This window comes from Melozone crissalis, unplaced genomic scaffold, assembly GCF_028551555.1.
Source record: "Melozone crissalis strain CALT ecotype California unplaced genomic scaffold, PUWL_Pcris_2 ptg000019l_1, whole genome shotgun sequence".
NCBI classification, from domain to species: domain Eukaryota; kingdom Metazoa; phylum Chordata; class Aves; order Passeriformes; family Passerellidae; genus Melozone; species Melozone crissalis.
The window spans coordinates 28,988,247-29,014,237 of record NW_026535797.1 but is presented as its reverse complement, the minus strand read 5'-3'; the positions used below and the strand labels follow the sequence as shown (position 1 = coordinate 29,014,237).

The 25,991-nt window shown below is 41.4% G+C and overlaps 1 protein-coding gene across 12 annotated transcripts in view; it reads left to right on the top strand.

The window, feature by feature from the left end:
* Positions 1 to 25,991, top strand: part of ANK3 (ankyrin 3) — a 282,760-nt gene that overhangs the window by 235,516 nt on the left and 21,253 nt on the right. For 5 of the 12 annotated variants that reach the window (XM_054276898.1, XM_054276896.1, XM_054276895.1 and 2 more), the window contains exons 28-39: positions 1,222 to 1,433; positions 3,189 to 3,396; positions 3,893 to 3,989; positions 5,187 to 5,415; positions 5,997 to 6,122; positions 6,946 to 7,068; positions 7,575 to 7,601; positions 9,309 to 9,390; positions 12,676 to 20,361; positions 21,000 to 21,074; positions 21,915 to 22,046; positions 23,062 to 23,205. In XM_054276898.1, coding sequence (XP_054132873.1) covers positions 1,222 to 1,433; positions 3,189 to 3,396; positions 3,893 to 3,989; positions 5,187 to 5,415; positions 5,997 to 6,122; positions 6,946 to 7,068; positions 7,575 to 7,601; positions 9,309 to 9,390; positions 12,676 to 20,361; positions 21,000 to 21,074; positions 21,915 to 22,046; positions 23,062 to 23,205 — 9,141 coding nt within the window. The remainder of the gene's footprint in view (positions 1 to 1,221; positions 1,434 to 3,188; positions 3,397 to 3,892; positions 3,990 to 5,186; positions 5,416 to 5,996; positions 6,123 to 6,945; positions 7,069 to 7,574; positions 7,602 to 9,308; positions 9,391 to 12,675; positions 20,362 to 20,999; positions 21,075 to 21,914; positions 22,047 to 23,061; positions 23,206 to 25,991) is intronic. The other 7 variants (XM_054276900.1, XM_054276899.1, XM_054276901.1 and 4 more) reach the window with 7 other exon arrangements.

Here is a 25,991-nt window from a genome sequence, read left to right as displayed (position 1 = left end):
CTTAGAAAGTTCCTTTTTAAGGAGGAAAATAAGTGCTGAAATTTGTGGAGTGCTGCAGTGAAATCCAATTACAATAGATAAAAAGGCCAAGTGCTACAAGTTACAAGGAGAAATGCATGACAGTTATATAATTATCTGCATTTGTTTATGGTGTTTATATCACAGGGATTTCACCACAGCATTTGGGACACCAATGCAAATATAGATATATATATATATATACACGCACACACACACACACATAGTTGCAAAAGTCATTACATTTTTGTTGTATCAGAGTTTTCCCCAGTGCATATATGGGAAAAACTATGTCATGTGCTGAACAACTGCAATAACACTGAACTAATTGATAGGAATAGGTACTCTATGCACCCTTCTGAGCCCTGGTGACCCTACAAACTGGTATTGTGGCTGAGGGCACTAATGGTTGGTAACCTGACTGTTTCAGTTGTGTCTGAGGATATCTAAGGTTCTCTAGGAACTGAGGAGCACACTGCAGTTATTTTGAGACAGATAACCAAATGGCTGGAATGCTGATGGGGAAGGGAAGCTTGCTCTTGGTTCACTGGTGGTGCTGGGAGACAGCTCTTTTGCTTCCTCAGTTTCATGGGGAGCTTGGTGCCTGGTTGGGGTTTTTGGATGCCAGTCTGGGCATCCACTGTCTCAAGTGGCTCAGGTGACCAAGCTCTGGATTGCACACCGGGCATGAAGGGAGATAGGCCATGGACTGACTGTGATCTCCTGTGGTTTGCTTTATGTCAGAGCCATACGGGGAAAGAGGCTGGGAATAATGTGGAGCTATGCTCTGAAAGACCAAATAGAAACAAGAGAGGGAAGAAGCTTGACTATCTCCTTCAGCCCTCCTTGGACTTCTGTGCCGTGTGACAAACCTGTCGTTCTGTGGCAGCTACTGAGACTGTCACACCTAGGGATTTCCTTGAGGGGTTCAAAGGATTCTATACCTCACTATTTAGGTATCTTAGCAAGTCTTTTTGCCTATTGCTGTTGGCCCTGATCATCAAGATTTGTACAAAAGTTCACAGAAAAAAAACCAAAGCTTGATAACTGATAGCATTGAATGGCTTATTTTTTACTGCTGTAGTAAATAAATAATTATAAACCTCCCAACCTTCTTGGGCATTTTAAGGCTTATTCAAAGGCCCAGATGTGTGTGGGATGAAGCTGGGGGAGCCTGATTGTTTGACCTGTCTGTGCCCGCAGAGCTGGACAGCGCGGAGGAGCTGGAGAAGAAGCGGATCTGCCGGATCGTCACCAAGGACTTCCCCCAGTACTTTGCCGTGGTTTCCCGCATCAAGCAGGAGAGCAACCAGATCGGGCCCGAGGGCGGCGTGCTGAGCAGCACCACGGTGCCTCGGGTGCAGGCCGCCTTCCCCGAGGGGGCTCTCACCAAGAGGATCCGCGTGGGGCTCCAGGTAAAGCTTCAGCTTCTCTCAGTGTACCTGTGTGGGTGCATGGGACTGGAAACCACAGAGCTTCCAGGAGCTTACACTGCTCACTGCCAGTGGGGCTTCTTCACACCTGAGCTCTGAGTTGGCACAAGCCTGCAGGGCACGCTCAGTGTCCCTCAGGCACGGCGGGTGCACAGTCCTCCTCCCTGTGGCACAAGCCCAGCTGCCCTTGGATCGCCCCCATGATCATTGCTTAGCATCCCAGGAATGGAGAGAGGGAAGCAAAGACCTGGAGCTATCAACACTACAGCCCCTGTGCAGTCCCTGTCTGCTGTGGCGAAGCAACAGCTTGTGAGCAGGGTCATTGGGCTGCCCTCTGTCATGGGAATGGGTTTGGGAGGGATTACATGCAGCTGTTTGCCAGCTGCTACTGGGTCAAAAACCCCCCATGTACATCTGCTGTGTCTTAGGACATTCACCACTGGCATTTCTTAGGGGTGAAATCTGGGAAGAGCACATAGCTTAAATTCTACTTAAGCTAACTGCACAGAAAGTGGAGAAATGTTCCATAGGAATAGGAGGCATCTTTGAGTTCAGTTAGTTATCACTTAAAAATCCCCTTAGTATGACAGGTCTGATGGGCTCATGAAAAAGAGATGATAGTTTGAGTTAAAAACCTCCCATGTACATCTGCTGTGTCTTAGGACATTCACCACTGGCATTTCTTAGGGGTGAAATCTGGGAAGAGCATATAGCTTTAAATTCTACTTTAACTGCACAGAAGAAAGTGGAGAAATATTCCATAGGAATAGGAGGCATCTTTGAGTTCAGTTAGTTATCACTTAAAATTCCCTTAATAGTATGACAAGTCATGAAAAAGAGATGCTGGTTTGAATTTCAGTGCTTGAAATTCACACTGAAACTTTTCTGTTAAAGATATTTCACATCTCCAGATGGTTAATCTTGAGAAAATGGAAGCTGTGCTGTTCTGGTTATGCAGTTGCCTTGCCAGAGCTCTCCAGTGTGAGGGGAGTATGACAGCTCTGTATGCAGTGCTGTGACTGCTGGGACTGCAGTGTAACTGCATGGTCTCTGCATATCAGTGCACTCTGCAATTTGAATTATAGCAAGTCATGGGTCAGCCTGATTGAAACAGCCTTGAAAGTTTAAAAAAATTAAAAAGGCAAATGGATGCAAGCTCCCATTACCATGTCTGTCATTTTTGACTGTAGAAAATGTGAAATTTACCTGTAAGTCTTTTGTAACTTCATGCATTCTTTGTGATTTTGACCCAAACAAGTATTTCTTTCTAATAATCACAGGAAGCACTGAATACAGAGGTCAGTTGGGGTGCAGTGTTCCTCGAGAGCATGAATATGTGTTTGGCAGAGATGTAAGAATTGTCTGTCACCTCCAGGAGACAGTGTCTAGTCCTCACTTCTCAAGTGCAAAATAGGCCTAGTTTTGCATTTTGAAATTGTATGTAATGTCACTAAGAGCAAAACCAAACATACTCTGAAAAACTCTCAGCAAATACTGCAGGGAACCTTCTGAGGTTTATAGTGTAGCTCTACCATTTAGCATTTAGGAATTCAGGAGTGAGTTTTTGAATAAAAACTAAACATGAATTTCACTAGTAATCACCTTGAGAAGGTTTCCTGGAGGGAAAAAAAAATCTACAGAAAATAAAAAGAAAATAGAATTATCATTTAGAAAATAATTCTGCATGTCTATAAACAGTTTGTAGCTCTAGTTTAAGTATGTTCCCCATGTTGACAGGCTCAACCAGTTCCAGAAGAGATTGTCAAAAAAATCCTTGGAAACAAAGCAACATTCAGTCCCATTGTCACTGTGGAGCCGAGAAGAAGGAAATTCCATAAGCCAATAACCATGACAATTCCTGTGCCACCTCCATCAGGAGAAGGAGTGACCAACGGGTACAAAGGAGACACGACTCCCAGTCTTCGACTCTTATGTAGCATTACAGGTTAGAAAAAACCCTGTTGTTTGCCAAGGTTTCTGTGGCAGCAGCAGCTCTGTGCCCACTCTCACAACACCTGCATGATCAGCTCTCCTGAGCAAAACCAGCTGAGGTTTTTTCCAAGGCTCCCACTGGTTCCATGAGCTTTGTATCTGGTCCCATTTTAAAAGAACTCTCCCAACACCTGTTAAATTTCAGTCTTGGTTTTTAAATGTGCTTGTCAGTAAAAGTAGCTTGCAGAAGTAATTCTGTCCTAGCTGATATCAAGAGGGGGGGTTGCTGTTGACTTGTAGGTATGTTCTTTGCTTACATCTTTGTTTTTTGTTGTGTGACGTGTGATGCCATGTAGCGTTGTTGATGCTCCACGATAACGTGGAGCTCAGCTGCTGGACAACATTAATGTCTAGGCTCTCTTTCAGTGTGTGTAGATAGAGGTGTTCTTTATGCAGTCTGTGTGTGGCTAGTGTTTGAGAGGAAACCTGCCTGGTGTGTGTTTGCACAGGAGGCACGTCGCCCGCGCAGTGGGAGGACATCACGGGCACCACGCCGCTGACGTTCTCCAACGACTGCGTCTCCTTCACCACCAATGTTTCTGCCAGGTATGGGAGCAGACCCTGCCAGCTGCCCCTCAGGAGTGCCTTCCCTTGGCCAGCACCCTGCCTGGTTGGGAGATCGTGTTCTGGCTTTCTGGAAGCCTCTCACGAGGCTGATGAAGTGGTGATGGCCCAGATGCTGCTGTGTCCCTGCCCATCAGCGTCCCACACACCCAGGGCTGCACACACACAGAGCTCTGCCCTGGCTGGGACAGCGGCTCCTGGCTGGCACACAGCCTGTTCCTCTGAAAGCTGCCATGCCACACAGGGCTTTGGTTTTGCTGTAAATGGCAACAGAGAGAGAAAGCTCAAAATGTTCCTCCCGTTAAAAAAAAAGGGAGGGGGAATCATAACAATGCATTTGTTTAAAAATTTAAAGGTTATTAACTTCTGGCTTTGGGCTTTTTAGTTGAAAATTATATTAAATTGCTCTCACAAAAATAGCTTTTGTAAAAAATGGTGAGTTCAAATGAATCTTGATGGACTTGATGGACTTGCATGCTAAATGGAGGCATTTACCAGGATTTGTACAAATCCTAGTGAAGAAAATTCATGGCATAGAATGTAGAGAGTTTATCAATCAGTAAATGACATTGCAACTATAAAAACTTTTATGAAAAGAGAGAGAATTGCTGGAAAACTAAATAGATCAGGGCTGAAATATTGTAGGAAAGACTGATACAAGGTATAAATTATTTTTATCATACTTGTCTTCAAACTCTTAATCATAAAATGAGAAAATAACAGTGTAGCACCTGTCTGTGGAGACTTCACCATGGGCATATTTGGTTCAGCCTGAATAGAGATGGAGATGTGATTTGATGTGTATGTTATAAATGTGTTTGTTTTAGCAACTCAGATGTATAGTGAAGCATCAGCACATTACAGGAAATTAAAGGTCACATGAAATTCAATTTCCTCACTTTGGCTTCAAATGAGCCTGCAGATTGATAGTTTTATGAGATACCAGTCTGAAAAGGGTTAGCTAGGTATGTCAGCATTTCATTGCCAGGTATTCCCATTTCTGGATGGTTAAAGCTGTGCTGAGAGTAGAAGAAGAATTACAGCTGTGGCAATTTTGCAAGGACAGTACACATGCAAAATGACCAAGGATACAGGACACAGTTTCTCTTTAAGCCTTAATGAATTGTTGGAGCATAATGAAAAGTTGATTGATTGAATGGTTTGCTTTTCCCCACTCAGATTTTGGCTCGCAGACTGCCACCAAGTACTAGAGACTGTTGGGCTGGCAACACAGCTTTACAGAGAATTAATATGCGTTCCTTACATGGCAAAGTTTGTGATATTTGCCAAAATGAATGACCCTGTGGAATCCAATTTGCGCTGCTTCTGCATGACTGACGACAAAGTGGACAAAACCCTGGAGCAACAAGAGAACTTTGAGGAAGTTGCCAGGAGCAAAGACATTGAGGTACATTCCTTGCAGCTGGCTTCCTCCTTCTTGGTGGGCAGTGTGTTTTCCAAATAGCAGCAGCTCCTGCAAAAGCCACACAAGCCCTGTTAAACAAAGGTTCACAGCAAGGCTGTGGCATGAGAATTCTCAAAGGAAGAACAGAACAGGATGAGACTGGAGGAGAATGAGGACTTGTGGGTGTCCCAGTGTAGTCTGCAGTGGGGTTTGCCCTCACTGCTGTCAAGTAGCCCTGGCTGGGCTCTGCAGACAGAGGGAATTCCTTCTCATTGGCCCTGCAGGCACACAGGCAGGAGTAGGACCGGCTTGTGGTCAAATCACAGTCACTAACTTATTATTTCTCAAAGAAAATTACGCACTCGTACTTCAGAAAAGCCATCAGGTGGCTCGTGGTTTTCCAAACTGCCTGTACTCATAATACCTTGCCATAGTGCACAGTGATATTCTAATTTGTTGTTGAATATAACCAGGTGGGGACTTGTGTTAAACTCAGGAATTATGTTGGGGAAAATCATGATGTTTATATGCATTAATCTACTATTAAAAGAGGTTTTATTGACATTTTGTTCTTGCTTTGGTAGGTTCTTGAAGGAAAACCTATTTATGTTGATTGCTATGGAAATCTGGCCCCTTTGACTAAAGGAGGACAGCAGCTTGTTTTTAATTTTTATGCTTTCAAAGAAAATAGACTCCCATTCTCTATCAAGGTAAAAGAAAAACAAACTAAATAAACGATCCTGTTGCTTTCCTCCCTTCCCACAGTCCCACTTCCCCTTTTCAGCCCTACAGGACTAACCTGCCCCTGGGATCTGGGATTTGTAATTGTAGTTCTTTAATATGTGCATAACATGGAGAGGGTGCTTTGCTTGAAGCCACAGCAGAACTACTGGCACATCTGGGAGCAGAATACCCATGATATGGATTGACAGCCTTTTACTAAAACCATATCTCAAATTGGAGTCCCAGTAGGTGACAATTTCTGAGGGTTTAAGCAAAGGAGATGCATCCAGTAACATCCTGTACTTCAGAGCAGCCTGCAGAAGGTGTGTGCAGACTGTTCATCCCTAAAAGGCCAGGAATGGTGCTCACTTTCCTTGGCCTTGTCACAGCTGCCCTGCTGGAGAGGTTGTTAAGCATTTTGGTAAACGCAAGGGCAAAACATGGCAGAATGAAATGAAGTGGGCAGACAGTGCCTGTCGGTAACATCCCGGTATGAAACTCTCAGGTTGGACTCACTCAGCACCTTGTCTTGTGTGGATTTGCCATCAGGGAGCTTCAGGCTGACCTAAAACTCTTTCACAGTAACACATTTTCTCCTTCAGCACCTCGGGCTGAGCTCCAGCTTGGTATTATTAGTTTTTACACACTAGAGAGCTCCTTGTAGAAAGAAATTCTGAGAACTGTTCCAGAAACCTCCTCTAGGTCTCTGAATTACTATATATTACTATTACTGCTATATTACTATTACTACATCTTATTAATGCCTTAATAACTACATATTACTGTGCTGAAGCAAAATTTCTTTTCTAGGTAAGAGACACCAGCCAGGAGCCCTGTGGTCGATTATCATTTTTGAAAGAACCAAAGACTACAAAAGGACTGCCACAAACAGCTGTTTGCAACTTGAATATCACTCTGCCAGCACATAAAAAGGTATTTGTTTGGAAAAGTAAACATTTTTCTTAGGGTTGGGTTGGATTTGTTTTTGTTCCTTTGAGTTTTGTCTCTCTTTTTTTTTTTTTTTTAATTTCCTGCTAGTCATAAAGAAACCTTGTGAACTGTCAGTAATGAGAATGCTTTGGAATATGACAAAGGCTTTGAAAATGTATGTTTTATTGGTTTCTTGTATGTAGAACGCTTTTAAAGTCTCTTGTTACTGTGGTGTCAAGTTCCTATAATTTTTACAGTTCTGTTTACAGCTCATGCTTCAGCCTGCAAGTCATAGGTTTATGCTTTCAGTAATGTCACGTGTTTATTTGCATTGGATGTAAGATTTTTTTCTTTTCTTTTCTTTTGTGTTGACATTTTGGATTTGCTTTGCCTTATAAATCAGCTTGCATTTTGTGCTCCCAATTTGGTCCTTTTCATATCCTGATATTCTTTTCCCTGCTGTCCATTATAATATTCCTTGTCTCTGCAATGCATCTTGGGACCAAAAGGAAACAGAGTCAGATCAAGATGATGAGGTAATATACACACTGTCTTCTGTTTTTATTTCCTTCAGATTTAGTGAAGAAAAGTAGTATGTTATAGAAAAAAACAAACAACTATTTTTTAATGGTGGTGTTGAGATGATACCTACAGAAAAATAACCACATCCTCAGCTTCTGATAGGCTGCTGTAAAACAGTAGAGCTGCACAAATATGGGAAACTCCATGATTATAAATGATGAAATTAAACCAAGCACTGAATAAAAGCAGTCTAAAATTTAGCTAATTTTCTTTTGAAAAAGGATATAATTATGACTATCAGAAGTAGTCAAATTTTGGTAAAATCAAGAGGAGTTTAGTGGATAATATTTTACCTCTTGGAGTAATACTGACACTGCTATGGTAACTTGTTTTTCTGAGAAGAGAAAAGGTACTGCTGAGGCCACAATAGTGGCCTTTAATATCTCACCTCTGTAAATAAACTGGATTCTTCCAAAAAAAAGCAAACAAGCCAAGAGCAATTTCTAAATATTGTGTTCAAATCTATTTTCAAATCAACCTCAGATATTTGCAGCTTAAAAACCCACTGTTTCATGGAAAGACCAACATTAGATTGTCTGAAAACTGAGTGGGTTTTACTCATTAGAGGTAGGTAGAGATGAGATCATCTTGTAAAGGAAACTACATAGGTGTTTCCAATTTACCTAGCAGCAATGTTTTTTTCTGTTCCTGGTGGCACATAAATAGCAGTTGTCACCTGCTGATTAGAGTAGCTAAAAAAAACCCCAAACAATGCAACCCAAAGCATTCCTTACATGCTAAAAAATAATAATAGCAAAAACATCACTTTACCGCCACAGAATTTGTTCCCAATGAGCTATTATATGGCTATAATGATAGTTCTCTTTCTAAACAAACTGTATTTTTAGTCACATATTTGAGTTTATCTCTGAAGGACTATTAATATTAAAGACACCACACTAGCAGCTATCCTGCTGAACTCAGCAACTTATGAGGCAATTTATTAGTTAACAAGAGGAGTCTGCTTTCTAATCCACATCTTTGCATTTTGTGCATATTAAAAAATCCCCTCCCATGCCTTTTTTTGTCCTTAATGTATTCACTTTAAAGCCAGTTGTACGTCGTGGTGTGTGTGCTTTCGGGACAAGCTAATCTGGGGGCAATACTCAATCGGTCACTCACTCTTATGAATGTTTTGTCTCTACCTGTAGTCTTTTGTGTTCACCTCCTGTTTCTAGCCAAAAGTGGTTTATTTTACAGAGAATGAACAAAACCACACCATTTCTAGTAGTGTGAAGCAGTTTATTAAGTGATAATGCAATAAGACAGTACGGAGATGCTTTAAGGCAGGGTAATGAGCTGCTTCTGCTGTCTCAGCTCTTCTACCTGACGAGCAGAGGAATGAACCTGAGGGCTCACAGTAGGGTTGCAGTCCCTCCCTGCTTGCTGCAGAAGGGTGGTCACTCACAGCAGGTTTCTGTGCTCCCTGCCTGGCACTCATCTCACGGCACCCGGGAGCAGAGGCTGCCTCTGCCCCCTCCCTGCCTGCTCGCCCAACTTCGGCTTCAGCATGCCATCCTGAAGCTGAATGGAAGCACCCATTCTCCCCTGTGGGGTTGTGTGCCACGAAAAGCGGCCCATCCTGCTGAGGTGTGAGGACTGCTCTGTTCAGATGGAGGCAGTGGTTCCCCAGCCCTAAATGCTGCTGTGTTTTGTTGCAGACGGAGAAGGCTGACCGGCGCCAGAACTTCGTCTCCCTTGCTTTACGTAAGCGCTACAGCTATCTGACTGAGCCTGGAATGAGTGAGTTGCTCTTACCAAAGTACTAAACCATGTAGATGTGATTGTTCATAAGAAGAGACATTTTTTCTATAAACGTTGTATTTGGTGTCATTCTGGGGAAAAAAAAATTTAAAAAAAGGAGAAAAGGAAAAAAAAAGCTGTCTAAAACAAAACTCTTGGATGGTCTGTGAACTCTTGTGTTGTGAGAGCTTGAAGAATCCTGACTGGCAAATTATGTGTGTTAGTTAAGTAAAAATATAATAGTTTTAAAAAAGTTCAATGTAGTTCCAGAGTAGGAGGATTGCAAATTGCTTTCAAAAAGAGTCTTTTCATCTCCCCTTTGAAGCATTAAAGAAAGATGCTGTAGAACAGGATGTTACACAAATATGCAGAAAGCCACTCAGATAAGCGCTTAAATGTTTAAATGTTTAGCCAAAATAGAGTCTCTCATATTTTATATTTTCCCTCTTCTTTCTCCTCTCCTTCCCTTTTTCCTCTGTTCCCTGCAGATGCTTTTTATTCCCTGGCACCACACATTGCCTCTTCCTAAACATGTGTTCCCCTTGACCAGACCTGTGGCATTCTTTTCCTCCCCAGTTAAATACAGTAATGTATTTGGCTTAGCTTTTCTTCCTCACTTCTCCTCTATAAGGTCAACTGCTATTGTTTCCCATTTCCAGGCTTTTTCTTGCCTTTTTTTCCCCCCACTTTTGACATCTCAGTTGCTACCCTGCAACAGACCCTTTGATATAATTCCATAAAATCTGTAGACAAACTTCATCGGGTCTTGGGAGTTCCCACTGGATGGCTGCTGCTTAATTATCCTATAAGATCTGTGGCTTCTTTGGATCAGATGTGCTCCAGAATATGTTGCACTTCTCAGGCCGGGAAGAAGACTCCAAGCATATAACATCTGAAGAAGCTCTCAGATCTGCTGAGACATCTTGATGGACTGTTAAGGTATTGTCACAGGCTTGATTGGAACTGAGAGAGGGGGAAAATAAAATTGCTGGAAAGAAGCTTGATGACTGTATATATCATTCACAATAAATTTTTCCCCCCTCACTGGGAGGGAAAAAAAGGTCTTATTTATTCACCAAAGGTCCATTAAGTCTCATTCGCAAAAAAATTGGCAGATTGTTTTAGCTCTTCAACTGCAAAAAGGAGCACAGAAGCAGCATCTTAAATGTCTCTGAATCTGTGATTTGACAGGCAAAGAGGAGTGAGGAGGGGGCAGCCTGTGGGTTTGCTTGCCTCTCTAGTCAGTTGTGACAGACCAGCTCGTGATGGTGCCGTGGGGTTCCAGTGAAGACACGTCCTAACACTAACTGCTGAACAAGTTATTAGTTCTTTTCAGAATCATTTTGGGGTTTGTTTCTTGAACTCAAGACTCTATGAACTTCTGGTGAATGTTAGCAGGTACTGCTAATTAAATCTTCATAATAAATAATAGTATTTATAATAGCTTCATAATAGTTGATTTGATTAAGTACATTTTGGGGTTTTTGTTCGGGTGGGGAGAGAGAAGTGTATTTCCACTTTAAAATATTGTAGTACAAAAAGTGGGCATTTCTTGATTCAGTCTGTGCCAGTCAGGGCTAGTACTCAAGCTCTCTTCAACATAAATGTTTTTATCAAGTATCACCAGCCATCCACACTGACCTCTGGGCTTTGATTGGCTTCTATAGGACCAGCACATTTCTCCTTGCAGGATGTGGACCTGTGGTGCACTGAATATTCACTATTCTGTAGGAGTGTGTGCTGAAACAGTTCAGTTTAGCCTTGTTGAGTTTCTTTCACTGTGAATTACTGCCTGTCTATAAGACAGATCAAGCAGATTTGACAAATTATTAGTGTAACTTCAGAGAAAGGTATGTTGAATAAGTTCTTTGCATATTTTAGCTCCATTTCTAATTCCAACTTTAAAGGAAAACAAAAATTCCTCAAAGTTGCTTTCAGTGTCAACTCTCTGAATGTTATTGCTGTATCAGAGGATATGTTTGTGTGATGCAATTCCCAGAAATACTTTCTGACATGAGTGCCTCCTGTGATGCAAAATATGGTTGATGATAATTCTGTTTAAATGCCTATGAATAAGCTGAGAGTTCTGGGGGATGATAACATTTAACAGGTTTGTCCTTGCTAGGAATTTATTTCATAATCTATTTTCTTTTGACTGCTTTTCTAATGTTACCTTTTGAGAACTGTAAAGTTGAACAGGTCTGTCTTTGAGCTGATACAAGAAATCTCCTCAAAAGGTACCAAGACACTACATCTTGTAGAAAAAGTGTACTCTTCTTTAATGACCTCTTGTGAAATTTTGTAAGGTTTATGTATTTGTGCTTAATACACCATACGAAATGGATTAATCTGTGTGCTCGTTCTGACATGACATTTGTGCATGAATAAAAACTGATTCAGTTGCTTTGCCTGCTCACAACTATCATACATCATACTTGCCACATTTCATTTACAACATATGCTTCTTAAAATCATTTCATGAAAAGTTTTACTTTCATTTTTACCAGACAAAAGGAATATTGCATGAGAAACAAATGCATATGTTCCTTTCTTTCTTTTTTCTTTTTTTTTTTTTTTAAATATTGACTCAGAAAAGCTCTTGCTCTTATTGGCTTTGTGAGTGTGAAGCATATCCGAATTGTGCATGGAAGATATAGATTTGAATTTATTCCAGTTGCTTCACAGTTTGCACATCAATTGCCTGTCACTTAAAGGAATTTTGGTTTCTGCATGAAATAGTTCTGAAGCGGTTTAAAAAAATATTTTAGCTACATAATGTCATTTTTTGCAAGTTTATATTTTTGTATAGGATCAAATCTGAACAGAACAACAATAGAAATTATTAAATGGATAATTCTAATAGTTGCACAAAGCAGAGACATACCTAAACAGGCAAAATAAAGCTGATATGAGTATTTCAGAAGTAGCACATCAGAAAGTCAATAGGAAGTAAGAGAAGAAATTTTGATGTGGCTTTATTTTTACCTTATTCCTTTTGTGTGTTTTCTGTTCTCCATTGTTTGCAGATTTGGTTGCTATGTGCTTTCCGTCTTCCATTTCATGTTGCTTTTTGGTTCAGACCAGTTATCAGTATATGGCTCGTTCCTAATTTTTTTCTTTCCTTTTTTAAATCTTCTTTTGCCTCTTCCATCCCAACTCACGCAAACAATTGTACTTGCTTTTTGTAATATTACAACGTTTACTGACCAATTTTCTTCTCTGGTCTCTCTGTTTTTCAACCATTTTTGTTGATTTTTATGTTTGATTTTAATTTAACAATTTAAGAAACAGTTGAACGGAGTGCAGGAGCAACAAGATCCCTACCTGCTACTTACTCATACAAGCCATTCTTTTCAACACGGCCATATCAGTCATGGACAACAGCTCCAATTACAGTGCCTGGGCAAACCAAATCAGGCTTCACTTCCTTATCAAGCTCTTCCTCTAACACTCCTACAGCTTCCCCATTAAAATCAATATGGTCTGTTTCTTCTACTTCTCCAATCAAATCCACGTTAGGAGCTTCTACCACGTCTTCAGTTAAATCTGTTAGTGATGTAGCATCTCCGATTAGATCGTTTCGGACAATCTCTTCGCCAATAAAAACTGTGGTCTCGCAGCCTCCCTACAACATGCAGGTCACTTCAGGCTCTTTGATCAGAGCTCCCGCAGTCACAGAAGCTGCCAGTCTCAAAGGGCTGGCCTCCACTACCACATTCCCCTCTCGGACATCTCCAGTAACTACAGCAGGATCTCTCTTGGAGAGATCATCCATAACCATGACGCCTCCAGCATCCCCCAAATCCAACATTAACATGTACTCTTCGAGCTTGCCACTTAAATCGGTCATCACATCAGCATCCTCACTTTTATCGTCCCCTCTAAAGTCAGTGGTGTCACCTGCTAAGTCAGCAGTTGATGCTGTTTCATCCACTAAAGTCATGATGGCCTCGTCTCTCTCGTCGCCAGCAAAACATGTAGCTGGGCACACAGATGTACCATTGCTCAATGGGTCTGTGTCACCTCTGAAATACCCATCCTCTGCCAACTTAATAAACGGATCCAAAGCTGCAGGTGTTTTTCAAGACAAGATCTCTGCAGCTGCACATTCTGCAACTTGTGCTGCTAACGCAGTTGCTGACACGGCTGAGAGAGTATTTTCAACAGCTACAACAATGTCATTTTCTCCACTCAGGTCATTTGTGTCTTCAGCACCATCAGCTTTCCAGTCAATGAGAACTCCTCCTGCAGGTGCTTTGTACACAGCCCTTGGGTCAATATCTGCAACTACCTCATCAGTAACTTCATCAACAATAACAGTGCCGGTATATTCTGTAGTCAATGTTTTGTCTGAACCAGCATTAAAGAAGCTCCCAGAGTCGTCTTCGCTTACAAAATCAGCCGCTGCGTTACTGTCACCTATTAAAACATTGACTACAGAGGCACGCACGCAGCCTACCTTTACTCGAACTTCATCTCCAATAAAATCATCCTTGTTTTTAGCACCCTCTGCTCTCAAACTGTCCACACCATCTTCCTTATCCTCCAGTCAGGAGATACTGAAAGATGTTGCTGAAATGAAAGAGGATCTGATAAGAATGACTGCGATATTGCAGACAGATGTCGCAGAGGACAAGCCGTTCCAACCTGACATACCAAAAGAGGGTAGAATTGATGATGAAGAGCCCTTTAAAATTGTTGAGAAAGTAAAAGAGGACTTAGTAAAAGTTAGTGAGATTCTGAAAAAGGATGTGTGTTTAGAAAGTAAAGGGTCGGCTAAAGTACCCAAAAGTGATCAAGGACACCTGTCTGAGGATGACTGGGTAGAGTTCAGTACAGAGGAGATTGATGAAGCGAGACAGCAAGCTTTGACAAGCCCTCCTATATCTGTTCCAGAGAAGGTCCAAATTAAAACTAAAACCATGTCGGAAAAGGATTATAGCTTGTCAAAAGTTATTGATTACTTAGCGAATGATATCGGTAGCAGTTCATTAACAAACATAAAGTACAAGTTTGAAGAGGGGAAAAAAGAAGGTGAAGAGAGACAAAAGCGCATTTTAAAACCAGCCATCGCTTTGCAGGAACATAAACTTAAAATGCCTCCAGCCTCCATGAGGCCTTCAACATCGGAAAAGGAGTTATGTAAAATTGCAGACTCCTTTTTTGGAACAGACACTATTTTAGAGTCTCCAGATGACTTTTCTCAACATGATCAAGATAAAAGTCCCTTGTCTGACAGTGGCTTTGAAACGAGGAGCGAAAAGACACCTTCTGCCCCACAAAGTGCTGAAAGCACAGGGCCAAAACCACTTTTCCATGATGTGCCCATCCCTCCTGTCATTACAGAAACAAGAACTGAAGTAGTTCACGTCATCCGCAGCTATGAACCATCTTCGGAAGATATTCCAGAGCAGAAGGCAGAGGAGCTACCAGCTTCAAAACCTTCCCCTACATTTATGGAGCTGGAGCAAAAACCTTCTGGGTCCATTAAAGAGAAGGTTAAAGCTTTTCAAATGAAAGCCAGTGGCAGTGAAGAGGACGACCATAAGTGCGTCCTTGGTAAAGGTGTCCGAGTAAAAGAAGAAACTCATATCACTACAACAACTAGGATGGTTTATCATAAACCTCCATGCACAGAAAGCACCTCTGAAAGAATTGAGGAAACAATGTCTGTTCATGACATAATGAAAGCCTTTCAGTCTGGACGTGACCCTTCCAAAGAACTGGCAGGTCTGTTTGAACATAAATCATCAGTAACGTCCGATGTTAGCAAGTCTGCTGAAACTTCACCACAACATGCAGAGAAGGACAGCAAAATGAAACCCAAACTGGAGCGAATAATAGAGGTCCATATTGAACAAGGTAATCAGGCTGAACCTACTGAAGTCATTATTAGAGAAACAAAAAAGCATCCAGAAAAAGAAATGTATGTATATCAGAAAGACTTACCTCGGGGAGATATTAACTTAAAAGAGTTGGAAAAACATGATGCTTTTCCTTGTTCAGACGAACAAGGTCAGCAAGAAGAAGAGGAGCTCACGGCCGAAGAGTCACTTCCTTCTTATCTGGAATCCTCTAGAGTTAACACTCCCGTGTCCCAGGAAGAAGACAGTCGCCCTAGTTCTGCTCAACTCATGTCTGATGACTCTTACAAAACACTGAAGCTTTTGAGTCAGCACTCAGTAGAATACCATGATGATGAGTTGTCAGAACTAAGAGGGGAGTCTTACAGGTTTGCTGAGAAAATGCTTCTTTCAGAAAAGCTAGATGTGTCTCATTCTGATACTGAGGAGTCAGTTACTGACCATGCTCTACCCCTTAGTGTAGAGTTACAGGGGACTGATAAACGATGCAGAGAAAAAGTAGCTACTGCCCCCAAAAAAGAGATTATCTCCAAAATCTATAAAGATGTATCTGAAAATGGTGTAGGTAAAATGTCTAAGGAGGATCATTATGATAAAGTGACAGTGTTACACTACACTGGAGATGTTAGTAGTCACAAACATGCAATGTGGATGCGCTTTACTGAGGACAGATTAGACAGAGGTAGAGAAAAGTTGATATATGAAGACAGGGTGGACAGGACTGTTAAAGAGGCAGAAGAAAAACTGACTGAAGTATCCCAGTTTTTTCGGGATAAAACAGAGAAGTTGAATGATGAGCTACAGTCTCCAGAGAAAAAGCAGCATAAAAAAAATGGCAAGGAAATACATTCTAGCCAGAGCTCTGCCAGCAGCAGCCCCGAGAAGGTTCTGCTCTCTGAATTGCCATCATCTGGGGATGATTGGAGTAAGGTGAAGCAGTACGCACACGATGGGAAGTGCTTTCCCAAGGTGGATGAAAGGAAAGCATCCAGTTTGCCCAGCAGTCCTGAAAAAAGGATATATGTACAACCTGCAGAGGACTCTAAACGAACTATGGAACACAAAGGAAGCGCTCAGCAGACTGGAGTGCCTGAGACTGGATTTCAGCTGAAGCAGTCAAAGCTCAGTTCCATTAGGCTTAAATTTGAGCAAGGTATAAGTCCCAGAAGTAAGGACGTAACTCAAGAAGAAAAAAAGCTGGATGGTCAGTCCAAAATTCCAGTTAAAAAATTGCAAGAAAGTAAGTTACCAGTGTATCAGTCCTATTCAAGAGAGAAGCACGCAAAGCAAATAGAGGTCATTGATGGGAGCACAGCTTTGCAGAAAGAGGTGAAAATACAGGAAGACCTTGTTCCAGGTAAAGGGAAAGCTGTGGAAGACTCTCGTGTTTCAGACGCACAAAGAACTGAGATGAGGAAAGGCGTGGCAGAATGCATTTCAGAACCACGGGCAAAAGACCTGGCGTATGGCTCAGACTCAACAGCGAAGGGACACTGGGACAAAAAAATCTATAGGACGTGGGAAAGTCCTGGAACTTCTAACCATAAAACACAGAAGGAAAAGCTTTCACATGTGCTGGTTCCAGATACAGTAAAAGAAAACCATGTTGATCATGCTGAATCTAAAACTGACCAAAAAAGTGAATTTATCACTGTGACAGAGCACAAAGTGGCCTCAAATGGGATCCATTCGGAAGAAGTGAAGGAACTGACTGTAAAATCCCCCTCAAAAAGGGTTTTATACAGAGAATTTGTTGTCAGGGAGGGGGAACGTAATGGTGAAGTGGCTGATAAAATATCCAAGAGGAAAGAAGAAATTGCTGTGTCCCATATCCCAGTCAGAATTGTTGAGGAGAAGAGAGCTATGCTTGATGGTGTCTATGAACTTTCAGCTAAAGTATCCCAATCAGCTGTGATTCAGGAGAAAGTTGAAAGGCAGATTGATTATGTGGAAGATGAAAAAATAAAGCATTCAGAAATCAGAAAGGTTACCAAGCAGCAGAGCTCAATAGGTCTAAGTCCTCCTGCTGAGGAAACAGAGCTATCCCCTAGCAAATCACCAGATTCTTTAGAATGTAGCCCAGGAAAGGAATTCCCTTCAAGTGACATAGCTGACCCCGGTGCCTGTGATTACTTGAATAAAGTTGCACCGCTAGTGAGCACTGAGGGAGTCAAAGAAATTAAGACTTTACCTGTTTATGTCAGTTTTGTTCAAGTAGGAAAGCAATATGAGAAAGAGGTGCAACAAGGTAGTATTAAAAAAATTGTCAGTCAGGAAAGTAAGACGGTACAAGAGACGAGGGGGACATTTTACACAGCTAGGCAGCAGAAACAGCCTCCTTCTCCACAAGGTAGTCCAGAGGATGACACGCTAGAACAAGTGTCCTTTATAGACAGCTCTGGTAAAAGCCCTTTAACACCAGAAACACCGAGTTCAGAGGAAGTGAGTTACGAGTTTACATCTAAAACACCTGACTCACTAATAGCTTATATCCCAGGCAAGCCCAGCCCTATACCTGAGGTGTCTGAGGAGTCAGAGGAGGAAGCAGAGGCTAAGACAACATCTGTGAAACAGGCAGAGGTTGAGGAACCACAGATTGACAAAACATTGCCTAATCTCATAAACAAGGACTCTAACAAAAGACCCAAAGGTAACAGAGTTGCCTATATTGAATTCCCTCCTCCTCCACCACTGGATGCAGATCAAGGTGAATCAGAAAAGAAGCCTCATTATTCGACTGAGAGTGAGATGGAGATGACTGAAGTGAACTTGCAAGATGAACACGACAAGTGTCAGCTGGCTGAACCTGTCATCAGAGTGCAGCCACCTTCTCCTGTGCCACCGGGAGCAGATGTCAGTGACTCCAGTGATGATGAATCCCTCTATCAGCCCGTTCCGCTTAAAAAGTATACGTTCAAACTGAAAGAGCTGGAAGATGACCACAAAGAGACCTCAAAACCCAAAGCCCCTGAAAAGATTGAGAAACAGAAAGAGTTAGGACATCCCACTTCTGGGAAACCCAATGAGTTTGACAATGGGGTTGAGTCACCCCAGAATGATGTAGTGCAAAATGGGAGTAACAATGACCAGTCTGTCACAGAGTGTTCCATAGCAACCACTGCAGAATTCTCCCATGATACCGATGCGACAGAGATTGACTCTCTGGACGGTTATGATTTGCAAGATGAAGATGATGGTTTAACTGAGAGTGATTCTAAACTTGCAGGTCCGGCAGTTGAAACCAAAAAGGACGTATGGACTACAGAAGGCATTCTAAAGCAGACTGATCGCTGCTTTAGCCAGAGTAAGCTTGAAGTCATTGAGGAGGAAGGCAAGGTAGGCCCTGAAGAAGACAAGACACCTTCCAAAGGTCCATCTTCTGACAAAGCTGGAGATAAGAGCGATAAGAAGTCAGGGGCACAGTTTTTCTCTTTGGAAGGCAGACACCCTGACAGGACTGTATTTCCTGACTCGTATTTCAGTTACAAAGTAGACGAAGAATTCGCAACACCCTTCAAAACTGTGGCCACCAAGAGTCTAGATTTTGACCCGTGGTCGAATAACCGAGGTGACGATGAAGTGTTTGAGACTAAATCGAGGGAGGATGAGGCTAAGCCATTTGGTCTGGCAGTGGAAGACAGATCTCAAGCAACAACACCTGACACAACACCAGCCAGAACTCCAACAGATGAGAGTACGCCAACTAGCGAGCCCAACCCCTTCCCATTTCATGAGGGGAAGATGTTTGAGATGACTCGCAGTGGTGCAATTGACATGAGCAAGAGGGATTTTGTTGAAGAAAGACTCCAATTTTTTCAGATTGGTGAGCATACTTCTGAAGGGAAGTCAGGGGACAAGGGGGAAGGGGATAAAAGTACAGTCACTGCCATCACACAGCCACAGGCAGGGGACAGCACTGTAGAAACAACCCTAGAGAGACCAGTAGAAACAACAGCAGTTGAAAATATGCCCGGCATCCAGGCCAGTGGAGATTGCATGGAACAAACACTTGGTAGTAACTCCCTGGAGAAATCATCGGCAGCAGTAAACGCTTCCAAAGTTGATCCCAAATTGCGCACACCAATTAAAATGGGAATTTCTGCTTCCACCATGACTCTGAAGAAAGATGGCCCTGGAGAAGTGACAGATAAGATAGAAGCTGTGATGCCAAGTGGTGAGGGATTAGAAAATGAAACTGTAGAAGTGATTGCGAGTTCAGCTTCTAGCCAGACGAGCTGTAGGCAAACAGAAAACACTGATTTTCCAAAAGATAATTTTAATAACAACAACAATTTGGATTCATCTGCTGTCCCTACAGATGATATTACCTGTAATGTAGTGCTAAAAGAACATTTGGAACCGAAATGTTCCCTCCAGAAAGCTAATCAAGCGAAAAGCACTTCAGGAAAAGGTACAGGGACAACACAAGGACACAGAGTAAGAGATAAGCAAAAGCCACACGGAGAGCAGCAAAAGTCAACAGAGTTGGTAGGAGCTAGAGGAAAATCAAAGCTTCCTGTAAAGGCCAGCTCAGTAAAACAAGTCTTTTCCCAAAATAATCTCCAAAGCAATACAGGGAGTAAAGCGAAAGAAGCTAGTAAGCCCGACAAAACAAAGCAAAATAATTCTTCTCCCTGTCTAGAAGCAAGGTCTAGGATTCCTGTAAAAAACACACATAGGAGTAATCTAGCTAGAAGAACTCCAGCCCTGCCAAAACAAGAGCAGGTAGAGAAAGAAAAACCAAAACAACTTCCTTCTAAATTACCAGTAAAGGTAAGATCTACCTCCGTCACCATGACAACAGTTAAAGTAAAGAAAAATCAGCTTAGGGAGGTATGTAAACATTCTATTGAATATTTTAAGGGAATTAGTGGTGAGACATTAAAGCTTGTGGATCGTCTTTCTGATGAAGAGAAAAAGATGCAGTCAGAGGTCTCTGATGATGAAGAAGACAGTACATCAAGGAACACATCCTTATCAGAAGCCACTCAAGTTTACCTGCCTTCCATTACACCGAAGTCTGCTAGAGACATGAGAACAGAGGCAGCATCTATAAAATCAAAGAGTGAAAAGGCCGACAGTGAGAGGAGGAGGAGTAAGAGGACTGGTGAGAATGAAGGCAGTCAGGTTTCTGGAGCTCTCATGGCTCACCTCGTGGAGATCAAGCCTAGTTTGTAAAACTTTCAACTTGTTGATCCTAGTGCATGAACTGTTGTGATTGCCTGTGGAGTGACTTAACTGTAGTTTTCATTCTGTCATTGTCATCTGTATGTGCTGTCTTATTCTCTTTTTTCTTCCTTCAAACAAATTCTGTACTGTAGAAAGCTAGTGAAGCATGCCAAAGACATTCATGTAACTCAGAAATTGATGTAACTCAGAAATTGAAAGATGTCTTTTGTGACAGTATATTTGTTCTGTCAAAGTAGAGAAAATAGACAATAATCTGGCCTTGGTGGTTTTCACCAGTAATTGAACAACTTGTCTACAGTCTAACAGATAGATTGTCAGCATGTTTGGTCTCATTACACAACATCATGTAGTTTTACATTTTGGCTTTACACAGGTGAAAATCTAAAAGCTGTGAAAAAATTTTGTTTTGTAGGTTATTAGGTCACACAACCATTCTAGTAAACAATATAAGCACTGTCAACTTAGTCAATTAAAGCTATTATTTATAATAAACTATTATCCGGTATTGTGGTTTTCTGTGCAAAACCTTTTTAATTGAGAAATTGTAAATCACAGGTCCACAGAGTCCATGTGAACGGACAGATATAAGGATGGCAATTGTAGCTGATCACCTGGGACTTAGCTGGACAGGTAAGCTTTTCTGCTTTGATATTGAAATCTGTCTTTCCTATTGCATGTTTAGGTATTCTTTTACTAAAAGATGCAGCAAGACTGATCAGGCTCTGCCAAATTCACAGCTTCCCAAAATGTGCAATGTGTTGCTGGGCAAAGATGCCTAATAGGAAATTATTCCTTGATCTTTCAGTAAATCAAAGAGAAAATAGCTCAATGGCTTTCCTCTCAGGATGTTCTCCCAAGGAGCTGAGAGGCCCTACCTGCCTGGGCTCAGCGCTGCTCCTGGGCTGTCTCCTGTCCCTGGATTGCAGTTTTCCCCAAGCCCTGGTTGCAGGGAGCCCAGAACCAGGCAGGGCTCTGCTGCAGGCTCTGCCCACCTTGGCCCCCTGTGTTGGTGGGCAGAGCTGCCCTTCCTGTGCCCACAGCTGCAGCAGCCAGCTCTGCCAGGGCTCAGGTGACCCCAGCACCAGTGCTGGGCTGCACAGGGTGCTCCCAGGGGAATGACAATCAGAGGAAATTAGCAGAGTTTATAAATTAGCAGTGATGGGGCAATCTCCAGGGAGGGCTTTTTCATCATGTGTAAGTGGCTTACTGAGTAGAAGTGTGATAATCGCTCCCAGAGATGATTGAAATTCAAAATGACGTCTTAGGAAATTAAAGTGTGGGGATATAATGCCATGTTCATTGTTATCTGTAAAGTTTGTGTCAGGGAGTTTTGTTGATGTCTCTGTGACCTATGTTAGTTTTTATGAAAGTTAGTTTTTTTAAGCTTGACAACACAATTGAGAGATTTGTGCTTTCTTTGGTGTTTTTGGGTTTGTTTTCTTTTCTCGCTTCCTTTTTTTGTCTTTATAGAACTGGCAAGAGAACTGAATTTTTCTGTGGATGAAATAAATCAAATCCGAGTAGAAAACCCGAATTCTCTTATTGCTCAAAGCTTCATGTTATTAAAAAAATGGGTTAGCAGAGATGGGAAAAATGCTACAAGTAAGTTCAAGTAGTTACTTTTGTTGTTTATAAGTTATAGCCCATTTCATTTGTTGCCAAGTTGAAGAAAACATTATGAATGTCCTTCACAAACCATCAATGAAAAAAGAAGTTTCAGGTACATTTTTACCAGGAGTCAGAAATATGTCATATTTATTCACTGTATATGCAGAAGGAAATGATCTGTTCTCTACATCCATAATTGATAGAACATGTAATGAACTTGAGCTCCAGTAAAGACAATAATAGGCAAAACTTTCCAGTAGCAAGGAATGTGAAACATGGAAATGACTGCCTGGAAAAATTAGGTAGTCTCAGTAATTTGCAGGTCATAGGAAAAGACTAAACTCCTTCCTATGAGGAGTGATGGAGACACTGATTCTGTGCTGATGATTATGAGTTTATCATCTGTACATTTCACTTGAATTGCTCAAACTGAAAGAGGGGTTGATTTTTGTGAGATGTGAATGGTGTTCGTTACCCTTCTCTGATCCACAAACTCCTACACACCATTTGAGTCTCCTTTGATCTCTTTCCCTGTAGAAGTGATTTCCAGTATTACTGTGTTCTCACAACAGGATTATTGTAAATGAGATTTCATGATGTACTGCATGAATAGCCTTATGTGCATTATTACCTATATGGCTGCATATTCTGCCTCAAAACAGAATGGTAAAAGGATTTTTACTCTCCCTTTACACTCCAGTAAAAGAATATTTTGTGTCAGTAGTAAGTAAATACGTTCTTTAAGAACTATCTGACCTTATTCTTTGTGCCTTTTGTGTTGAAATGTAATTATACTTGGAGAAAGCGTAGACTCATAATAGATGTGTATGTTGAATAAGTAGGCAGCTGAATGACTGCTCAGACAAATGCTGGGCTTTGCTAGAACCACAGGCATTGGGACATGACAGCAATTTGTGAGTAATGCAGTGTGAGTGTAATTGAGAAAAATGATCACACAGTTCTGCAATGCTGAACCTTTTTCTGATGTGTTTTACTTTTTTTTTTTCAGCTGATGCCTTAACTTCTGTATTGACAAAAATTAATCGAATAGATATTGTGACCCTGTTGGAAGGACCAATATTTGATTATGGAAATATTTCAGGCACCAGAAGTTTTGCAGATGAAAATAACGTATTTCATGATCCCATTGATGGTAATTGAATTCTGAAGTCATATTTAATTCAGTGACATGTCCAATAATGCAGTAATGTTGTATGAACTAGACTTTAAAGAAAGATTGTAAGTTCTACAGGAACAATAATTTAAAATGTGTAAAGGGGTTTAGAATCGTAGAATATCCTCATCTGGAAGGGACCTCTGACGACCATCAAGTCCAGCTCCTGGCCCTGCACAGGACAGCCCCAAGAATCACATCGTGTGCCTGAGAGCATTGTCCAAACACATATTGAACTCTGGCTGGCTTGGTGCTGTGACCACTCCTCTGTTCCAGTGCCTGGCCACCCTCTGGGTGAAAATCCTCTTCCCAACATCCAGCCTAAACCTCCCCTGACACAGATTCCTGCTGGCTCATGGTTAACTTCCCACTGACCAGGGCCCCCAGGTCCCTTTCCACGGGGCTGCTCTCCAGCTCCTCACTGCCCAGCCTGCACACACAGCCAGGGTTGGCCCATGCCAGGTGCAGAACCCAGCACTTGTTTTTGTTAAACTTGTATGGCTGGTGACTGCCTAGCCCTCCCTGCCTCCCTGAGGTGTCCACAGCTGCTGTGGAAACTGGGGAAATTGTGTCCAGTTTCCTATCATCAGCAAACTTCCATAGTACACCTTCAAGTCCTGCATCCAGGTCATGATTTTTTGGGGATATGCAGCTTGCACATTAACATCTCAAACACTAAGTGCAGAGTCCCAGAGATGTGTGCCTGAGGGAACACTGGTTCCCACCAGCCTCAGGGTCACTTGACAAGACCAAGGTTTTCTCCTGCAACACTTGGCCTTTGAGGCTTGCCCATGTCTATTTTTTTTACGTACTTGGTATTTAATGCCTGAGAATTTACCTGGAAATATGTGTATTCTTTGGCTTCTTGTCTAGGTATATAGTAGTAAAAGTTCTTAAAGGAGAACAAAAAAGGAAGAAGAAGGGGGGGAAAGTGCATAGTATTTGCATGGAACAAATTAATGTGCAATTTACTACCAAGCCTTTTGAGACCTGTGAACATCGATTGCTTTATGATTTTCACTTGGACCATTTCTCCAATGGCAGTAAAAAAATAACAAACTGGGTTTTTAGTGCATGACTGAATATATTTTTCAGCCTGCTAATGGGTAAAGTTGTGTAATAATTTCCTCATGAAAGCTGTATCAAATGATAGCAGAACCGTGCAGGTTAAATTTGTGTCAAATTAAAAGCAAAAATGAAATTCTTCTTGTAAAACAAAATTTCCATGGAAGTGCTTTTTGTTTATCAGTATATTGAAGATGCTAAATGTTGACTTTTACTTGTTTCAAATGTTAGGTAACAGGCACTGGATTATTACTGTGATTTTATTTGCTTGTATTATAAATAGCTCCTTAAATAAGATTTTTTTTTGTAAGTAGCATTTTTTTTGGTTTTTGTAATTTGTTCAATTATGTTTTGGCTTTCTCTGTATTTCAGTAAGATTTTTTTTTTCTTCAGAGCATATGAGCTCAGTGTACCTCCATTATTGAGCAGCATTGCTGGTCATTGAATCATTGCACTACAGAAATAGTTTTCTGTTGACATTTTAAGAAAGTTTCTCTTGAAATGTTGCTTGAGCCTTTTAATAGTAGCATCAACGTTTTTATGAAAAAAGCGCTTCTCTGCAGCTGCTTTGTGTCTCTCCTCTTCTCTGAACCTTCCTCAAGCTTCCTTTCCTCACCAGGACCAGACCTCCTTTGCCTTTCTCTCGGCTGGTTCAGGAAACAAAGCCCCAGTCCCTGTTGATGCACCTCCCCTTGCAGGCAGCACAATGGCCCGTTAACCCCACAGCATGTGTTTTTTCCTTTCCTAGGTTGCCCAACCTCATTTGCCAGAATGCGAACTTAAGGTTTTGTTGCCATTTTTTTATGTGTATATTCAGTTTAATCCTTTTGTGTGGGTTTTTTTTTTTTTATGTTTTCATCAATTTTTCTTTTCTCTTTATTTGATCAGTGTATCTGATTGTACCAATGTCACCAAGATCACCTCAATCTTCAAGATCACCAAGATCTCCTTACTCACCACAGTCCTCTCACCCGAATAACTTCACTGTACCTGAAATATTCATATAGCTCTCCCTTGTTTATTCTTTTATCCCTTTGTTAACTTCCTTACTTTAGTTTTTTTATCCTGCTGTGTGTTTAGATCTACTATCTTTTAGTATCCTCATTAGGATCCATTTCTGTTCTTCATTCCTTAACTAGTCCATTCTTGTAACTCTGTGATTAAATTGGAGGTATATGTTAGTAACACTGTATTTCTGGTATTGTGTATTTTTATATAAAAGCGTATTAAAAATGTGGACCTGTTTAGAAAGAATACCTACTGACAAAAATGTGGCTGTCCTATGTTTTGATCTACTGCTGTCTTTAAAATCTGTTCATTAAACTTCCAAATTAAAAAAAAAAATAAAATCTTGGAAATAAAGATTTACAAAATACGACTGCAAGAGATTGTCTTGTGTGTAAGGGACAACCACCCTTGTCCACATTTGATTTATTGCATGCCCATAAGACAATCTGCTATAGCTTGAAAATGTTTAAAATGGCTGCACAAGCAATTGCTGAAAACTTTGCAGACTATTAAAAAAATAGTCAGAAGTACTGGCTTCACCGTAAAATTCTCTGGCAGTACTCATTCTTTGTTCCATCTCTTTGGGACAAAGTAAAAAAAACCTATCAGAACTGCATTGGTTCTTATACACCTGCACCTCCTTGTGTGTTTCATACTTTATGTAACCCATGAATCATTTGGCATTTGCTTAT